At 37.7% G+C, this 20,411-nt stretch overlaps 1 protein-coding gene across 2 annotated transcripts in view; it reads right to left on the bottom strand.

The window, feature by feature from the left end:
* Positions 1-20,411, bottom strand: part of LOC108280873 (piezo-type mechanosensitive ion channel component 2) — a 96,429-nt gene that overhangs the window by 47,385 nt on the left and 28,633 nt on the right. For both annotated transcript variants that reach the window (XM_053673703.1, XM_053673704.1), the window contains exons 4-9: positions 16,072-16,114; positions 10,976-11,138; positions 7,169-7,457; positions 5,270-5,483; positions 1,864-2,032; positions 27-128 (exon numbers count right to left, since the gene is read on the bottom strand). In XM_053673703.1, coding sequence (XP_053529678.1) covers positions 27-128; positions 1,864-2,032; positions 5,270-5,483; positions 7,169-7,457; positions 10,976-11,138; positions 16,072-16,114 — 980 coding nt within the window. The remainder of the gene's footprint in view (positions 1-26; positions 129-1,863; positions 2,033-5,269; positions 5,484-7,168; positions 7,458-10,975; positions 11,139-16,071; positions 16,115-20,411) is intronic.

Genomic DNA, 20,411 nt, shown 5'->3' with positions numbered 1-20,411 from the left:
ATATGCAAGAAGTGTGCATTACTTACATTCTTCTCTTCAGTCTTCTGCCGTGTAGTCCACCATAGTTGCCTCCTTTTTTCTGCTGTGGGGGGCACGTTTTCTTCATTCACTTCTTCTTCCTCATTGTCCTAAAGGCAAAATCAATAAATAATAAAATAAAAAAAGTTCATTAGTATCTAATCTAATGCGCATTTGACCTCTGACCTCTAATATTTTACACCATGTTAAAGAAATATTATCTGGGAAAAAAACAACACGCACATATGTGATCTTGCAGGCTGACCTATAGGCACATTCGATAGTAATATTGACATTAATTTGAGTAATATTGACTGTTTCTGGAATGTCTTCCTTATGTGCCACCCAAAGATTTACACTGTAATCAGAGATGATCATGCATTGCTTTCTAAACTGCAAACAGGGAAACACTCAGCCCGCAGATCAATACGTTCTCAGACAGGCAGGTTTTTAAAGGACACATGCTATTGACCACTCTATAAAACTGTGTGCTCTGGAATCCTGCAGCCATATGAGGGACAGGATGGAGTATTAATCTGTTCTTGGCTACTGAGAAGGCGTGCTGGGGATACAGTGCTGTGGAATTTTACATGCAATCGTAAAAAAAAAAGTTTAAAAAATAAATAAATAAAAAAGCCTACGGTCTTATTAATGACATCAATGCGTTTGAGTGTATTGATTGGCCTCGGGGTGGGGGGGTGGGGGGGGGTCGTCATTAACTTATATAGCTAGCTGAAATGGTGTTGGTCGTTCAGATTTTATGGAATGTCCTGTAGACTGCTATTTCTTACTCACAGTCATTGACATGAATGAAAAACATGACCTTATGCTTCATATGCTGCATGTTAAAGATAATACACATGACATCTACTTCTTTAGTTTTAGACCTTTCACGAGTAGGGACAATTATTTATGATTTGGTTGAATCATTTATGATATGATTATGATTTTTTTTTCATATTACTCTGATAATGTTAATCATGTTATTTTAGATTTACCAAACCTGGAAGAAGGAAATCTCTTAGTGCAGATTTTTCAAAAATTTAAAGCATTTAGCATTTTTGGAAGGAGTCTCCAGTGTTAGCATTTTGTAAACAGTCAGCGGTAAAGTGTTTTCTGAAATGGAAAATTCTTCAGGATGAAGAGCGTTCTAGTTTCTCGGCAACGACAACTGTTTTGTCATATTAACTTAAAAATAATGGTTAATTTTTGTTAGTTATTTTATATTCGGATCGTTAGAGCTAGAATTCTGCCCGCTTTAAATCATACACCGAGATAAAGTATTGCGATAAGATTACATTTATTCAAATGAATAACAATAAATAGGTATTAGAGAGAGCGAGAGAGAGAGAGAGAGAGAGAGAGAGAGAGAGAGAGAGAGAGAGAGAGATTGAATTACATGCATGTGTGAATTTCCTGCGTCTGTGCTGTGTCTGCAGATAATGAAGCTGTGAGTTTAACTACTGTATGCACCTGTAACTGTCTGTTACTATGGTTACAATTGTATAGAACAGTGATTAAACTGACTAGAACTACCTATAAATTATATGGTTTGAACGCACAACTTCCAGCCAATCAGAATCAAGTATTCAGACAGATCATGGTATAAGAGGAATAAAACACTTCAGGAAGTGCTGTTATTTGAAAATAAAGCTTCAAGGTGCAAAGGGTTCTTCAATGTGCTATGGGCAATAATGAGTCAATTTCACCCATATCTTACTAAATTCTAATTTAGAAAATGTACATACTAGAGATGGGATTATGTTTAGCTCAGTGTTTCAGTGTAATAGAGTTATCAACTAAAATAAAGACCTACAAAAAAAATAGTCTTAAAAGTGTCTTAACCGTGATCATTGGATCTTGCAGCCAAAGGCGAATCAGTGTGGCCAGTGTGTAGTATAGCACCAGGAGCATGATGGGATTGACAAAATGATGCCAACTGATATCAGGATTGACAATTAACTTCCACGTAGAGGAGCAGTTTGTCTTGATTATAGGAGAGATGCCAAACAATCTGTGAAGAGAATAAGAAAAAAGAAAAGTAATTAAACGGATCTTATACAGTGCTGTGAAAACATATTTGCCCCATCCTGATTTCTTCTGTTTTTGTGTATATCTCATACTAAATGTTTTCGATCTTCAAACAAAATGCAACCTAAAACAAAGGCAACCTGAGGAAACACTCAATACAGTTTTTATTTATTATTATTATTATTATTATTTGATTGAAGCAAAAAAAAAACCTTTAGTAGCAATAACTGCATCCAAACGTTTCCGATAACTGGAGATTAGACTTTCATTTACTTCTAGGACTAGGACTTACTCCTATGCTTTGGATCACTGTCCTGCTGCATAATCCAGTTGCGCTTGAGTTTCAACTTACAGACAACTTACAGTTGCTGTGCTCTTGGAGGAATTTTGGAAGGTCGGCCACTTCTGGGAAGATTCACTACTGTGCTGAGTTTTTCCAATCAGAGATAATGGCTCTCGCTGTGGTCCTTTGGAGTCCCAGAGCCTTTGAAATACCTTTGTAACCCTTCCAAGACTGATATATTTCAATCACCTTCTTCCTCATCATTAAGGGTTGATTTGATTGAATAGGGTTTGCAGTAATCAGGCCTGGTTGTGTCTAGTCCAGCTGAACCCCGTTATGGATGCAGTTTCATAGACTTGGGGAATTCATAACTATAGGGGCAAATACATTTTCACACAGACCCAGTTGGTATTGGATAACTATTTCGCTTTAGTAAATAACATTCTCATTCAAAAATAATTTCGGAAACAATTTAGTATGAGATGTACACAAAAACAAATACACAAATACTTTTTCACAGCACTGTAAACATCTTTCCACAGCCTCAAAACTCTTATAACTTCCATCAGTAGTCTCTATATTAACTATAAATAGCATCATGTCTGGTATGAATTAATTTCTACATCTATTGCACGTGATGCAAATTTGAGAGGAGAAAATCACTGTGTTATTGATATTTATACCACCCTGGGAATTTTTATTTATTTATTTATGGTACCAGCACTAATTTACTGCTATACCACAGGACTGGACAGAAATGGTTGATTAATTTCCTATAACAGCATGGCATTGAGAGTAGTTCCAGTTACAGGACAAACCACAGGTTTATATTAACACACTCACTCTAATGCTTTTATCATCATTCATTCTATGCATTCTGATGCATAATCATTTCTATAGCAGCAACTTACAGTATGGGCTCTGGCCCATGCTGAGTCCAATTTAATCCATATCCTACTACAACACTTATATCACAATATAATTTTTCCATAATAAAAAAAAAATCTCAGTTTTCTTTGCAACACTTTAGTTAGGCTCAGAGGGATGAGACATGCACGTCTCAGACGCTGCCATTTGGGTGATGATATCACTTCCTGCTTGGCCTCTTCCTGCACCTGGGAATGGCCAAGTCACATGACTCTATTGTGAGGGCAACGGGATGTGGGAAGCAGAGTCTGTCAACATGTTCTTTCAACTGTTGGGCAAACCAAGGCCAAGACTCTGTCATCAGCCATAATTAGGCCATGTATGGGACACATTTACCGTGTTACCGCAGTTACCGCAGTTACAATGAGTCAGTACGCTCAAAGAAGAGCCAAAACAACACCTAGTTTAATCTAAAAACACCAGTGCATGGTAAAGTAATACTAAATGCATTAAACGGTGTTCACTGAAATTACTTCTAATTGATATGGAAGGTCAATTTTAAATTCATTGTGGACTGTACACATTCCTCGTGGTCATAAAATCCAGTGCAGACAAACAACGCAGAGCGTTGGTCCATAGAACTGAGAGTGCTTTTAAAGGGTCTGAGACTAGGCCCAAATGAATAGAAAGAAGTGAGCGTCGTCCAAGGCGCTGAAACTATACTTAGATGTAATGGTCTTACTGCTTCAAGGCAAATGAATAAAAGCTCCTGAAATCGATTTGTGACCATGGAGTCCATGACAAGAATAGAAAGCTACTGGTAAAGTGCTGGGTGTGTATAGAGACCTGGATTCCATTCTTACCTCAATCAGAGCATTAGGAGATTTTATGAGATATATATTATATATTATGGGAAAGTAAGGGGCATTTTAGAACATACCACTTGCATAGAAACACCCCATGGGTAATATTATAATGGTTATAATGCAGATGCACCTGGCAATAAAGAATCATAGATTGCTCAGAAATAAAAGCCTCTATATACACATGCCCCTGAGGTGTCTGTCCATCACTGCACTTTGACATAGACAGATACTATAAAAAGGTCTAGAGGTAGCTAATCATATACAGTACATGTATCTGTACTGTATATAATATATATAAGTGTACTATGAATAAAATCAGCTAAAATACCACCTAATCTTAGTGATAAACTCCGCTGCATTGTTCAAGTTAAAGCCCACTCTTCAGCAGCCAGTTGTAATAGCAGATGTGCACAGATGTTGAACAGGTTCTGATCTATGTCTTAAGCCGGGTGCACACTGTGCGATTTATAATAGTCTTTTGTGACTGTTTCTTGTCAGACTGTACGAACACGATCCCCGCTGTAAGACATGTCACACTGTAGGATCTCATTGTCATTAATGTCGGACTGTACGACAGTCAAGACGCGAAAAACGGACGCACGCAAGAAGACTCGTACGGAGTAGGAGAAGCCACACTACAGGACTGTGCCTCAAATTTGCTAGAATTTAATCGGAGGAAAAATTTGATCGCAACGGCCGTTAATCGGCTGTCGTGGAACACGTCAAACTATCGATCAAAGACCACAGATTTTGGCCTAGGATTATAGGTATCTTTTAGGATTCTCAAAATTAGTCTCAGACCAACAAATCGTGGCCAAAATCGTACAGTGTGAACCCGGGTTTAAACACGCTGATGACAGGCAACGGCTGTTTATTAGTTTCGAAACAGCCACAACAGAGACACAGCAGTGTGCTGCAAGGCAAAGGCACACTTAGACATGCATCATTTTCGATGAAAGTATTGAAAAAAATAAAAATAAAAATAAAAATAAAGATACCAGACCTCATAGCACAGACACTGCTGGGTTAGTAAGCATTCAGAATAATCCTTAGGAATCTTAAGCAGAGTCCTTTGGATGTGTAATAGTACTGTACAATGATTGCGCTACACTTGCAGACTGGTTATGAAACATAACAATAACTAATAGGTTAATGACCGAGAAAGCCTAGTTTACCACACGATCTTTGTTAAGTTAAACTTAACCTGACGTAGCTGTCGTCTGGTGGGATGCTGTCCTGGAGGAACTGGAACTGGTAGAGGTAGAGAACGATGAGATGGCCGGCACAGAAGATGGCCATCAGCACACACAGGCAACTGAAGAGGAGTGTGTCGAAGGTCCGGCAGAAAGACCACCACGTGCACAACGCAAGGAAGATGAAGAAGTAAACGGCTGAGGTCAGAGAGGGCAGCATCATGCCTGTGAGTGTGGATGCAAAAGGAGTGCTGAGTCAACTGGTGCACAGAACTAAAAACACACATTAAACACACAAATCAAAATGAATGCACCAACAGTAGACTAAAGGACATGCTGACAAATCTTTACCAGCTGTCACTGCACTACATCTACCATTATACAGGACACTGACTACGTTTACATGGACAGCAGTAATCTAATTATTGACCTTACTCTGAGTAAGATAATAATGTGATTAAATTGTTTACATGAGTCGCTTTTAGAATACTCCTGTCATGTACCGGTTTTACATGTTTTAGAACATAATTAGATTAACAGCCCGCGTCATTACGTCACCGCGCCACGCCGTCCGACGTCCCTCCAGAATTTCACACATCAACATACAGTTGGTCTTCGTTGTGGCACTGTATACAGCTTTGGGTGTTTTTATTTCATTTTTTTACGCATTTTTTAAGTGCAGTTAATTATTTGACATGCTGTACGTGCTAACAGACAACTGCTTGAAGCGGTGGGTGTGTCCCAAACTGCATACTTACCGTCTATATAGTAGCCGAGATACATGTATTTTTCCCCACTACAGGCCTATAGTAGGCAAGTATGCGGTTTGGGACACAGCCGAACTCTCTTGTTCGCCGTAAAACGTAAAACTGCTGTGTGTGATCGTGTCCTGTCGTAAAATGCGGTGAAAACTCCCACACGACGTTCATAATGTGATTAAGGTGTTTACATGTCACTACTACAAGTCCATAATGCGACTAAAACAGGAGTACTCCACCTGTCTTAATTCAATTATTGCTTACTTGTATGACCTTAATAAGATTAAGGTAATTAAAAATTGTTGTTTACATGGTCGTTTCTTAATCAGAGTATGGTCTTAATCAGGTTAAGAGTGGATTATTGTTGTCCGTGTAAACGCACTGATTATCCAAATGTACTGCACAATATGGTCCAAAAGTCTGAGTACTCTAGCAATAACTGTTTTTATACCACTGTATTGTTGAATTCTCAAATCTGATTGGTCAAAAGCTATTGATTCATTTTCTATAACAGTAGCTCTGACAATAGTGCCAGCAGCAAGGTTTATATTAAACAGATTCGAAATGGTGTTGTTAACAGAGACAAACATATAATCTATGATATAGTGAAGCTTTTTTGTAAGGATGTGTTTATTTAACATTTATGGAAGGAGTTTCCAGTGTCAGCAATTTAGCTGGCCTAGCTGTTTTAACATAAGTCATAACAGGAACTAACTTGTTTTGCAGATGTTCCACAACATTCATAAAACTATAAAAGTTTAAAATGTATGATGTGGCAGTCATTAATTAAAAAAAAAAACTTTGGTCAAATTACTGTGGTATGAAAGGAATAAAACACTTATATATATATATAGGAAAATAATCTAATTAATCAAACAGCATAGCCTGTTGTTTTTTTTAATTTCCTTACTTATCTGCCTTGTAATTTTGTTTAAGAAATATAAGTTAACAAAATTTGTACTACATTGTCATAAATAATTAAATCAAATGGACCCCAGCCTTTTTGATACTGGATTGTTGCTATCTGTCACTGACACCATTTGAGATTCTAGTTGAACTTTTGCCTCCTATAAACGATCTGTCACTATGTTATCATTATTTATTTTTAAACAGTAGAATTATTTAAGATTTTTACTAACTTAGATTTCTCACCTGTCATGCCTAGCAATATAGTCACCACCACCTTCCCTGCTGTGGTGATGAGATTACCAATGATATCTTTCACTTTAGACGCCACTCCTGCAACTATGCGCAGGACCTTCATCTTAGCGTTCTCCTTCACTTCCTCCTCCTCCTCCTCCTCCTCCTCCTCTTCTTCTTCTTCTTCATCCTCTACCAGACCCTCGTCTTCCTCTTCCGCTTCGTCTTCGGCATCAAAGTCCTCATCATACAGCATCTCATCACCTTCTTCATCAGGGATTCTCTTCTCATCACTGTCCTCCTGTGCGAGGAGGCAAAGAAATGACCAAATATCATACCAACATAACACCAGAAATCAGAGCTTCCATTTTGTCTCTCACCGTAATTAAGCACCATTAAGAGAAATGGTTATATGTATGTGTGTGTGTGTATATAGTGGGGGAAATAAGTATTGTAAGTATTATATGTATATTATATTATATATATCTATGTATATTATGTGTGTGTGTGTTTGTGTGTGTGTGTGTGTGTGTATATATATATATATATATATATATATATATATATATATATATATATATATACCCTTGTTGGTTGATGTGACAAAAACTTACAATACTGAAAGATATGACATACATTGCTACATATATATATATATATATATATATATATATATATATATATATATATAGGTTTAATACATTCTGACTATAAATAAAATACAAATTTAACAATTTTAAAAAGCCAATTCAAAATTTTACCATCAAACCGTAACTGTGATATCTCAGGAAAGAGTATTGTAATCTTATTTTCATAAATATGAGCAAAAATTAATATACACCAATACTATCTCTATGATATGTTGACTCTGTGCTGTTTTATCTGGACAAAATACTTCGTAAACAAAATCATTTAGTGCAATTTTTTCCCAGGAGCACACCAGTTTCTGAACAGGGGATGTGTGTGACTTAAACAAAGCTGCTGTAGATTAGATAACTCTGAATCTCTCAGCAACAACACACAATAAACCAAACAAGCTTTTAACTGCTCCACATGTGTGGCCTGGAGCACAGGAACCAGCACCCTGTTAATGGCATGGCAGCATACTGGATCTGTCTGGCAAGGCCTTTTACGTACCATGTGCTAACACTTACTGAATAAACATTATCGGGCTGCTTTCCTGGATACTTTCCTGGATTAACCTTATTGTTGTACATAATTGCAATGTCAAGGGCAATCCACAATTTTATCAGCAAGATTATAACATTCTGCGTAATTTCACAGACTTTCAACTCATCAGCTAATTAACAAAGGCTTTGTGAGTTAAAAGAGAGAAACACTCTGAAAGAATAAATGAATGTCTGGATCAAATGTTTTATTTATTTATTTATTGTAAGTAGTTTTTCCTTAAAATATACTTGTTTTCTCAAACAGTAGTAGTTTTTAATTAAGAGCCTCAGGAGAAGAAGTGAGGCGTTTGGCCTATTTAGAAACTATAAGGTGGTTATCTTCAGACTCTGGGCCGTTCGAGCCCTGAGTTCCATACAAAGTGAGAATGCTATTTTCTTTCCTGCTTGATTATTGGTACCACGAGTAAATAATAAAAAAGCAGCAAAGCCAATGCCTAGTACTTTGCAAACATGAGTGCACATAAGTGACCTATGAGTTTGCGCATCTGAGCCACAGTTCAGAAGTACTTTTTTCTACATGAATCCAAACCAGCAATTACAATCCCTGTCTGCAAAGAAGCCCAGAATTGGTCCTATGTGTGGACTTGAGTTTTTGGACCAAGTGTGAAAATGCCCTAAGTAAAGCATTTTCCCTGGGGGAAGCACCTTGATAACATAAAATAATCTTACTTTCATAGAGGCAATGCACTCATTACTATTTATACAATTTTAATCTATGAGCAGGTGTGTCCAAACATGTGACTGGTAGGGTGAGCTACGCAGCATCCACTCCCAACAAATTAAATTCTGGCCACATTAAGGTAAAGTGGAGAAACATTTTCCTTTATATCTCAGATTTTATGCCATGAATCTGGCATGGTGCACTCTTTATCCTCTAACTCTATAGCAAAATAAAGATATATGAGAGTAAGTAGAAGAAAAACACATCAAACACCAACACTGCTAGTAAAGATGCTGTTTATAGAAATCTGATTATGGCTTTTCATTTCAACTAATAAATATTTAAGTAGTCCTTAGTTCTGCCATGTATTTCACATGCCACTTTAAGCAGTAATATTTTAACAGTAACTCACATTCAAACACAGTTATTTTCATTCAAACAAAAGTATTGGAACCGAAAGGCCAAGTCTACTGTTTTCACTGTACATTGAAGACATTTGGTTTTGGGATTAAAATATGAATATGAGACGATAGGTCAGGATTTCAGCTTTCATTTCCTCATATTCACATCTAGATGTGCTGAACAACTTAAAACATCATTGTCTTGCTACATGATGAAGCTCGTCCCAATTAGATTGGATGTATTTCTCTATAAATTGGAACACAATTTGTTTCTGTAGACTTCTGAATTCATTCTGCTTTTACCATCATGAGTTACATCATCAATAAAGATTAGTGAGCCCATTCCAAAAGCAGCCATGTGAGCACAAGCCATGACACTACCTCCACCATGTTTCACAGATGAGCTTCTATGTTTTGGATCATGAGCAGATCCTTTCCTTCTCCACACTTTGTCCTTTCCATCACTTTGGTAGAGGTAAATCTTGGTTCCAGAACTTTTGTGGCTCATCTTTTTGACCTTTTTGTAAATTCCAATCTGGCCTTCTGATTCTTACTGCTGATGAGTGGTTTGCATCTTGTTGCATGGCCTCTATATCTATGGCACTATTAATTCTTTGAACAATCAATTTACAGGGCACACCTGGGCAGCAAGAAACACCTATCATACACATGTTCCAATATTTTTGATTACTTGGAGAAAAAAAGGGGGTGGGCTCAAACAAACGCTGCCACATTTGAAGGTGTTTAACACATCTAGATATTAATATGAGGAAATAAAAGCTGAAATTCTGATCTGTCATCTCATTCATCTTTTGATCTCAAACCCAAATGTCTTCAATGTATAGCAAAAACAATAGAATTGGCCTTGCTGTTCCAATACTTTCAGAGAGGACCGTATTGAAAACATTATTTTAGCAACTATTCACTGGTCAATAATTGTGTTTGTGATGTGTAAAATATGATATAAACTTAGACATTGTAATATATAAGTTCTATTTTTTGTTCTTTTTTTGCTTCCACACTTCCCTTTGGACCATGTAGTGAAAGATCTAAAATGCATTGTGATATGCCTATTGAATAAGCTTGACTAAGAATGCATTTGCAAACATAATGATCAGCCCACTTAAAGCACATCTTTAATAGGGCATTTTTGCAGATGGTGAATTTCAGGTGGATAAGGCTCTGGGATATTATTAGAAGTTCAAATTCTAGCGCTGCCAAGCTGTCACTGTTGGTCCCTCGAGAAAGACTCTTAATCTTTATCTGCTCAGCGCAACTGTAAGTCGCCTTCAATGAAAGTGTCTGCCAAATGTAAATGTAAAATGAACAGCCTTGTTTGTACTAGGATGAGGATATGTTTTTGATGAAGACTATAAAGCACTGAAGCAAGACTGATACATTTATGTCTACTAAATCTATTAAATCTATTTAATCTATATCTATTAAACTCTGTATTCATATACATCTGCTTATATATAAATATATATCTTCTGCTGTATGTGTGTGAGAACGTGAAAACGATAGAATAATGCAAAATGTATGCTGTAACAGTTCATGTCAATCTCACCTGTTCCTCTGCATCAAAGTCCTGGTTGTATTGGGCCATTTCCTCCACTGGTCTCTTCTTCTCCAGACTTCGACACAGCAGCCAGGTGCCGAGGCCTGCCATGAACATACCGATGTCTGGCAGAAACACCCGGATGCCATTTCCTACATCTGCTCCTATAACACTTATGGCAGAGGAGACATTAGGCCATGAGCTTCATACTCAGAAGCTCTGATTAGGTCATCACGATCAATGATGACCATACATCTTACCATACATCATCCCGATATCTAGTGCAAAGAAAACATTTCTTGAATATCAGTACATTATTGGGAATTCGCAGATTATGTGTTCTAAAGGTACAAATACACAAATGACTTTTTTTTTTTTAAGGAAAGCTTGCCAGGTTCATGGTGCTAAAGTTGTGTACCCACATAGGATCCCATGCAAGTGAGAGGTTTTTACTTGAGCAAGCAATCAGATATGATGCTTGTGGGACAAACAAAAGCCACCTACAAGTGCATTACAGCGTTCGTTCCATTCATCCTTAGTAACTGCCTGGTCAGCGTTTTGGCGTGTAAATTAGGCTGCTTTTTCTTTTAAAATAGAATCAACTAAAATCATTAGAAAATATAAGCACACATCCGTAGTTGAGACCAGTTATGAACTCGAGCGATGTAGCTGAGGTTGAGGAACTGTCAGAGGCAGAATTCACAGACTGTGCTAACAATGCTGCCATTTCTACCTCGTTTTTTTTTCTTTTATTTCTTTCTGTCATTTCCAGTGTTTCCAGCGGCGTAGAGGCAGGCTACATTGATTTATTTTTTATTTTTTTAATACATTTCTCATTTAGGACACCCTCGCTTCAAGTTTAATTCGAATACAGACACAGATAGGAATATTTGGGGCATTAAACAAATACAGGTATTGGCATTGTGTTAAACCCCTACTATGCATATAGAGCAAAATGGTCAAATTGATGATGAACTCAAAAGTTATAATAATGTCATGTCATGAATTTACACTAGTGGTTCAAATAGTCTTTAAAAAACATTTTCAGCTTTATACTTAAATAATCTGATAAAGTGCAGTGATAGTAAAGAAGTGCTAGCATTTTATAGGAATAATACCCCCCATGTAAACTTCTTATTGGTGTTCGTTTACCAATAACAACCCGGATACCACGAGTAGCCGTGGAGGTCCTGTGAACAAACACCATCTGTGATAATGGAAAGATGGGAAGTTTATTGGAATGCAGTTTTTTTTTTCCCCAGCAGCATTTTCCAGCTACAGCTTTTTGCACATCTGTGGTGTGCTACAATACTTGGATTTTATATGCCTCTCCACCCAGTTCTATAAAATCAGCATTTCCCCATGTTAAAAAGATATAAATATTTCTCATTAGAAGCACATCAGGCTTCTCTAAAACAGCCACAGTGGAAATAAGGCAACCAAAGTGTTATTCTATTTAGGGACGATTTATTCAAAACAGTCTCTTTCACAGTCCTATAAAAGCCTCTATTGAACTTTTCTTCAAGGAGCAACATGTTTAGGTCTGCATAGCCCCAACGAAAACTCAAAGCCCACGCAGAAATACGTCTGTGATTTCAATCTTGCAGAATAAGTAAATAAGAATGGTTATAACATTAATGCATGCTGTATGTCTAAATTAGAAAATTGAATAGTATTCAAGGTAGAAGATAAACATCATCCTTTAAGGTTTTTCTAGCTGGTTAAACATAATCAACAGTTACTGTAAAAAAAAATAACAAATCCTTGTTTACTACAAAAACATTTCTGCGCCCTGTAATTTATTTACTAATTATATAAGTATATTTATGTCTCTGAATGCCAGACTCTGCTGCTTCAGATCAAATTGTTTATAATAATAAATAGCTCTTGCTTCTCACAAAAAGCATCCAATTATTCCTGCATTCTTGAAAGTGTGAAGCCCAAAAGGCTGCGTTTCCAGACTGTGTTCACCTCATAAAAGTTGAGAGTTGCGGTAACAGCTAATCAACGCCTGCTAAGTGAATTCCAGTCTAATTACAGCTCACTGATGTTTCCAATCAGCTCAGGTTTACCCTTAAAAAAAAAAAAAAAAACCCAATGAGACAAAATCTGAGTGAAGGGAAAATGTCCTTACTGTGTTAATGAACACGGTCATGTTTCCATTTCATCTATGAAGATTTTGTGGTTTTTCGAAAGTCCCTTTAAACTGGATGCTCCAACACCTCTAGATAAAAAAGACGACGTAATGATGGTTTCTATCTTTTCTGGTCCAAAGCGGCCACTTTAGACTCATCTCTCCCTGGCGTGCCGGCTCTAAGTCAATTTGGCGGCTCTGTTTCCTCCCTCTCGCATGCCTCCATGCCAGGTTTAAGAGGAGAGAGACATCACCGTCCCGTAATGTCATGGCTAAATGCCTTCGTTGGAGTAACAGGTCAATTAGGGGCATAAACAGTTTAGAGTTCAGCTTCCTGCCACTTTCAACGGCTCCACTCTTAGCAAAATAAATCCACAGACACGCGGCCCGCACTTATGAGAAACCACGGCTAATTGTATCAGGGTCTTATGAGTGCCTCCGTATGTCAGATTTGGCTCTGAAAAATGTGGGCTTTCAAAAGCAGGTCAGGTGTAAGTGGGTTTAGCGCTCAGGTGGAGCTGTATGGAGAGATGGGCAGACTGCCTGACACGCGCGTAAGTGGGCTGTAATGCTGTTTGTCTCTGTTTGTTTCCTGCTAACAGCAGGATGATGCTTACACAGGCAAGCAACTCAATAATTTAAAAATATCACAAAGGTCTTTCTCGCTCCTAGACTTCAAACAACCAAGGGTGAGTCAATAATTTTCCACCACTTACAATAATTAGTAGCACAGCATGCACTGTGAGTGTCATCTGTTCCAAAGACACTGGGTGCTAAACCTGATTTTACACAACCATTGCTCATTTTTACAGTGTTGCTATAAAACCTGTTTACTCGCAGCACTGCAAGACACTACATTCAGTGAAGAATATTTCTAACTGTAAATTCTGACAACAGGTTCCTAAGTTTGGGGTTGTGCAGTATGTGCACTGAGAGCTGATTCAGACATTCGATATTCGGAAGCTTTTTTGGGATGTACAATAAGCTCACGATCATAAAACTCCCACTGTAACTTTTTTTCTTCACGTATTATGATGAAGCTCTGAATCAGATTTATTAACTCTGGAATAACTCTAAAATAGTTCTGGAAATTGAGGACTGGCAAGAAGGAATTTGTTAGTGAGTTAAGTCATTTGAACCTGGAATTAATGTTGGGCAGGTCTGTAGTGGCTCAAAAGTTAAAACTCTGGGTTATTGATCAGAAGGTTCCAGCACTGCCAAGCTGTCATTGTTGGGAGACCTTGAGCAAGGCTCTTAACCTTCCAGGGGTGTTGTATAGTGGCTGGAAACCCTAGATGCCTTAGAGAAAAAAAATGAATTTTCCCACATAAACTGGAAAGCATATTGGTAGACAGGAACCTCAGATTTGTTTTTTTTTTTTGTTTTATTTTTTGTTGTTTTTTACTAACCTTGTTTTCTATTGGCACACAAGACAGGTTTGCAAATTCACAGGTCAAAGTTCACCTACATAAAGTTAGCACTATACAAAATACTACCAGCAGCACAAGTACTTCTCATGCCTCATATCATTTCCCTGTCACTGACTTGCCTATTTTTCTCCAGTAAATTTGAACTGCGTTTGGTCTGATCAGTATGTTAGCTTGTAAAGCAGAAAAGTGTAGTCACTTGTATCGCCGTAGCAATGACTAGGTCATAGATGTTGGTCGACTGATCAATCGGCCTGGCAAATTAATTACATTGATATCAAGCATTTTTAGGTATTCTGCCCTGAAAGCAATCAGCAACGGTTCAAGCTTACCCTTTTGTCTTTCCCGGCAACTACATATTGTTTCCAACTCAATCGAGTGGCTCAGAGACAGCACTGGCATTGGAGAACAAATGGTAAGTCTCAGATTCTAGCTAATTAATTTGATTAAATTTAATTTAAGTTAAATGTTTTATATGCTGTTTATAAGATAAGAAGTGTTTACTTTAGCCTCTGCATAATTAGTTTGACTCCTGTCATTTGGTGAGAATGCATGATGCATTCTAAGATAAGAACAATACAAACACAAAAAAGCCTAATATTTAGCAGACTGCAGGCTGCATACCAGACACATGCATAACACATACTGCAGACTCACTGTAGATTAGGGCTGAACAATACAGCATCCACATCACAAGTTCTGCATGTGCATTGATTTCACAGGAGACAAAAACTAGCAATTTTCATCACTAATCTTGAAGAGAAAATATTTAGCCCATGTAAACACCCAAATTAAACTGAATTGAATTCAACTTAATGAGTTTATTGCTTCTGGTTTTGCACAAATTGCGCATGTGCCCTTCACATGTGCATGCACTTAGAATGGCCGACCATAATCGTTCAATTCAGGCTGATTGATTCCCTCACAAAACGAGTAGAACTTGTCTAGTCCTTCTCGTTATTCATCTGAAATGTTCAAATATAAAATATATTTCAGATAAGAAGGAAGCTACTGAAGAAAAACCATTTCAGACATTTGATTTCGCTGTGATCTTGACCCTGATTAAGTCCATTCCAAAGTGTAATCAATTCATCTAGTGGTTACTGTGATAATTCCATTCAAATCCCACAAACATTTAATCACTCGCTCTTGAGATATCGTGCTAGCGAGAATCTCGGATAGACGGACGAAACAAAGACACGGTGCCTCCAACACTTATTGGCCTCTCATAACACTTACTGACATAACAAGTGTAGCTGGTTTATGACGGATGTTTAGTACAGCACAAAAAAAAAACTAAATCAGCATTGGCCACTGAAATAGGCCAACCACATATGTATATCTTAGAATACTTAAATACTGAAATATACATTGGAATAGATTACCAAAATTTAGGTCACAAAATGGACAACACATACACATGCACAGGTTTCTTCTCTCTCTCTCTCTCTCTCTCTCTCTCACACACACACACACACTCTTTCTCACTCTCTCTCACTGTTTATACAAAATCCATAGAGTTAAAATAAAATGATGTATCTTACCTCTCAAATCCAATCTGTCGTATGGATTTCTCCCAACCTGAACCTGGTGGGGGAAAAAAATAGAGCTCTTTAGAATCTGGTGCATTTCCACTGCATTTTCTTCATGGCCTGATTTCTGAAGCAAAATTTTTAAAAAATGAGAGTGTGTATCATTATGCAAAGTTCCAAAGGATATTTCTAACGTTTTGGCATGAATCAATTTACAATCATTATATCACATTTAGCTTTTCATATACACTCACTATCCACTTTATTGGGAACATCTGTACACCTGCTCATTTATGCAGTTATCCAATCACTCAATCATGTGGCAGCTGCAAAATGTGTAAAATCATGCAGATGCAGGTCAAGAGCACCAAGTAATGTTCGCTTCAAACATCAGAATAGAGACAAAAGGGTGATTTCTGTGACTTTTAATCGTGGCATGGTTGTTGGTACCAGATGTGCTGGTTTGAGTATTTCAGAAATTGCTGATCTCCTGGGATTTTCACACACTACAGTCTCTAGAGTTTACACAGAAAAAAAAAACAACCATCCTGTGTATGGAGAGTCTGCAGGCTGAAACACCTTGTTGATGAGAGAGATCAGAGGAGAATGACCAGACTGTGACTTGCTGGATGAGTAGTTGCTGTGCTATTGGAGGAATTTTGGAAGGTCGGCCACTTCTGGGAAGGTTCACCTTTCCTTTGGGGAAAATGTTCTATGGACTGATGAGTTGAAAGTGGAACTGTCTGGAAGACAGGGGTCCTGTTACATCTGGCGTAAACCAAACACCGAATACTGAATTCCGAGTTTAGTTTAAGCCTGCCGACTCACCATACACAGGATGTTCTTTGTTTTTCTGTGTAAACTCTAGAAACTCTAGAAATCACAAGATATCAGCAGTTTCTGAAATACTCAAACCAGCCCATCAGGTACCACCAACCGTGCCATGATCAAAGACACACGTTTTCCCCCACTCTATTTGATGTAAACAATACTAAAGCTTTTGACCTGTATCTATTTGATGTGTTTATATTTAATGTCACAGAATCCCAACTGATGCTCTATAAAAGATTATGTGATAAGCTCAAACCTCAAACTCAACTATATTTAAATACTGCATGTAGGTGGCTGCTCTAATGCTTTTAAGATCACTTTAACTAATTTGTCTTTATATCATAATGGCTATAGATATAAATGGATATAAAGAACCAATCAGAAAACTTCTCTTGGGATTAGGAATAAAGGGGTGTGGCTTTAAGGTACTGTATAAAAATAAAAATTAAAAAACGCCTCCATTTCATTTAACATGCATCCCTCTGTGTTGTGTGTGTCTATGAATGTAGCTATTTCGAGCTGTAAAATTGGCACTGAAGAGTGTCCCTAAGTAGAAAATGCCTACTCCCGGAATAGCATTACAAAGGCCATTAACGAAACATTTTTGGCATTCAAACAATCCAAACAACACAAAACAGCCTTCACTCCAAACAGCTGGATGGATATCGAGCATATCGCCTTTTCCGCAGCAAACAGCAGTGATGAAATCCCACCCCTTCAACACTACCCGGTTTCCCAAAACCTTCCTAGCATCAATACTGTAAGACAGTAATACTCATTCTACCATTTCATCATCTATCGTCTCATTCAGTACATTCACATGGACAACAATAATCCAATAATAACCCGATTAAGACGATACTCTGATTAAGAAACTAGCATGTAAACAGCAATTTTTAATTACCTTAATCCGATTAAAGTCATACTCGAAGTAAACACAAATCGAATTAAGACAGGTGGAGTATTCCTGTTTTAGTCGCATTATCGATGTGCGTTACAGACATGTACACACCTTAATCACACTGTTAACGTCGTGTGAGAGTTTTCACCGCATTTTGAAACAGGACATGATCACACACGGCAGTGCTCAACCGTTTTACGGCAAACCAGAGAGCACGGCTGCGTCCCAAACCGCGTACTTGCCTACTATAGGCCTATAGCAGGTGATATACATGTATCCCGGCTACTATACAATAGGTAAGTACGCGGTTTGGGACGCAGCCCATGGTTTCGAGCAGTCATCTATTAGAATGTATATCATGACAAATAATTAACTGCACTGGAAGCATTCGTAAAATTAAAAATAACAACACCCAAAACTGTATACGGTACCATAACGAAGACCAACTGTATATTAATACGTGAAATTCTGGAGGGAACGTCGGACGGCGTGGATTTTCCAGAATTTCACGCATCAACATACAGTACGTCTTCGTTATGGTACCGTATACAGTTTTGGGTGTTTCATTTGAAATTTTACAAAAGCTTCAAGTGCGGTTAATTATTTGACATGCTATACGTGCAAACAGACGACTGCTTGAAGCCATGGGCTGCGTCCCAAACCGTGTACTTACCTACTATATAGTAGCCGAAATACATGCATTTCAGCTACCATGTAGCAGGTAAGTATGCGGTTTCGGATGCAGCCGTGCTCTCTTGTTTGCCATCAAACGGTTGAGCACTGCCGTGTGTGTACGTGTCCTGTCGCAAAATGCGGTGAAAACTCCCACACGACGTTAATAGTGTGATTAAGGTAATACACATCAATATGCGACTAAAACAGGAGTTCTCCACACGTCTTAATTCCATTTGTGTTTACTTCGAGTATGACTTTAGTCGGATTAAGGTCATCAATAATCTCTGTTTACATGGTAGTTTTTTAATCAGAGTATCGTCTTAATCGGGTTAATATCGGATTATCGTTGTCCATGTAAACGTACTGAATGAGTACGTATTATCATGTGTTGCAGTTTCACAATTTATATTTTATTTCAAGGCATCTCCATATACTAAATAATATATAGGAAATTACATTCATGAAGAACATTATGATTTTCTTGTTGTCAGGTTTAGCTGGTCTGCATAATACTCAGTCAGTTGCTTTTGGTGGACTTTCCTAAACAAAGCCATATTTGTGCTTTTCATTTGTTAAAGGTTTCACATGGTTTCTAAGGGTTTTAATGGTGCTCCATGGGATGTTCAAAGTTTTGTTTTATAACCAAACCATGACTAACACTGTTCCAGAACTTTATCCTGGGCTTATTTTGAAAGTCCACTTTTGATATTTTGATACCTCCTCCGTTGTTTTTAATGCTGTTTGATTAGGTATGTTCTTTAACAAACTCCGGGGTCTTCGTGGTACAAGTATATTTATATTGAGATCATATGACACTTTAACTGCACACAGGTCAAATAATTATGTTATTTCCGTTGGCAACTGGTTGCACCAGAGCTAATTCAGCTGAATATTCATGCAATGTTATTATTATTTTTTTTTTAATTGACAAATTATATTTATTCCTCTCCCAACGTCAATATTTTGTTTTGTTTTTATGTGTAGATTCATGACACGTAATCGCAATTAAATCCATTTCAATTCCAATTTGTGACACTATCAAATATAAAATACATATGCAAGCGACACAGGTGGCCACATTATGAATTTACCATTACCAGATACATTTTCCAAAAAGAGGAGTCATGTGTCTCAATGCTGCTGTACAATCACATATTAAATAGATAGCATTGAAATAACATAAAATAGAAACAGATAAAGTAAGATGCACTCAAGGACAACTGTAAGCATATTATGTTTACATTTATAATATTAACAATCACAATTCATACCAGGACAGCAGACTTTTGTATGGGTTCTAGCTCCACGTTTCATAACAATGGTTTCAATCATGATATTGGGGAAAGAATGCCCATGTTTCCAGTATTAAACAGCATATACGCATACTAGACATATGCTTCTTTTTACATTCATTGTGCAAGGTGTATATAATGCAGTGCCACTGAAAGGACACCATTCAACTACCAGCAGCACTGCATCCCAGCTTCGTACAATAATTTAAAACCATGTCCCTCAAACTTTCCGGGTCTTTCTGGAATGTAACAAATCCAAAATCTAGAGTAATCTGAGAAACTATTGTAACATCAAATTTGTTAATTCATTATTATTTTATCCATCCATCCATTTTCTATACCGCTTATCCTACTGGGTTGTGGGGAACCTGGAGCCTATCCCAGGGAGCATGGGGCACAAGGCAAGGTACACCCTGGACAGGGTGCCAATCCATCACAGGGCACAATCACATACACACTCACATACGGCAATCAGCCTACCATACATGCCTTGGGACTGGGGGAGGAAACCAGAGTACCTGGAGGAGACACGGGACACGGCGAGAACATGCAAACTCCACACACGGCCCAGCCGGGACTCGAACCCCAGATCCTGGAGGTGTGAGGTGAACATGCTAACCACTAAGCCACCATGTGCCCTTGTTTATATTTTG

Source organism: Ictalurus punctatus, chromosome 20 (genome assembly GCF_001660625.3).
Source record: "Ictalurus punctatus breed USDA103 chromosome 20, Coco_2.0, whole genome shotgun sequence".
NCBI lineage: Eukaryota > Metazoa > Chordata > Actinopteri > Siluriformes > Ictaluridae > Ictalurus > Ictalurus punctatus.
The sequence above is the reverse complement of the archived record's forward strand: the minus strand, read 5'-3'. Positions and strand labels throughout refer to the sequence as shown.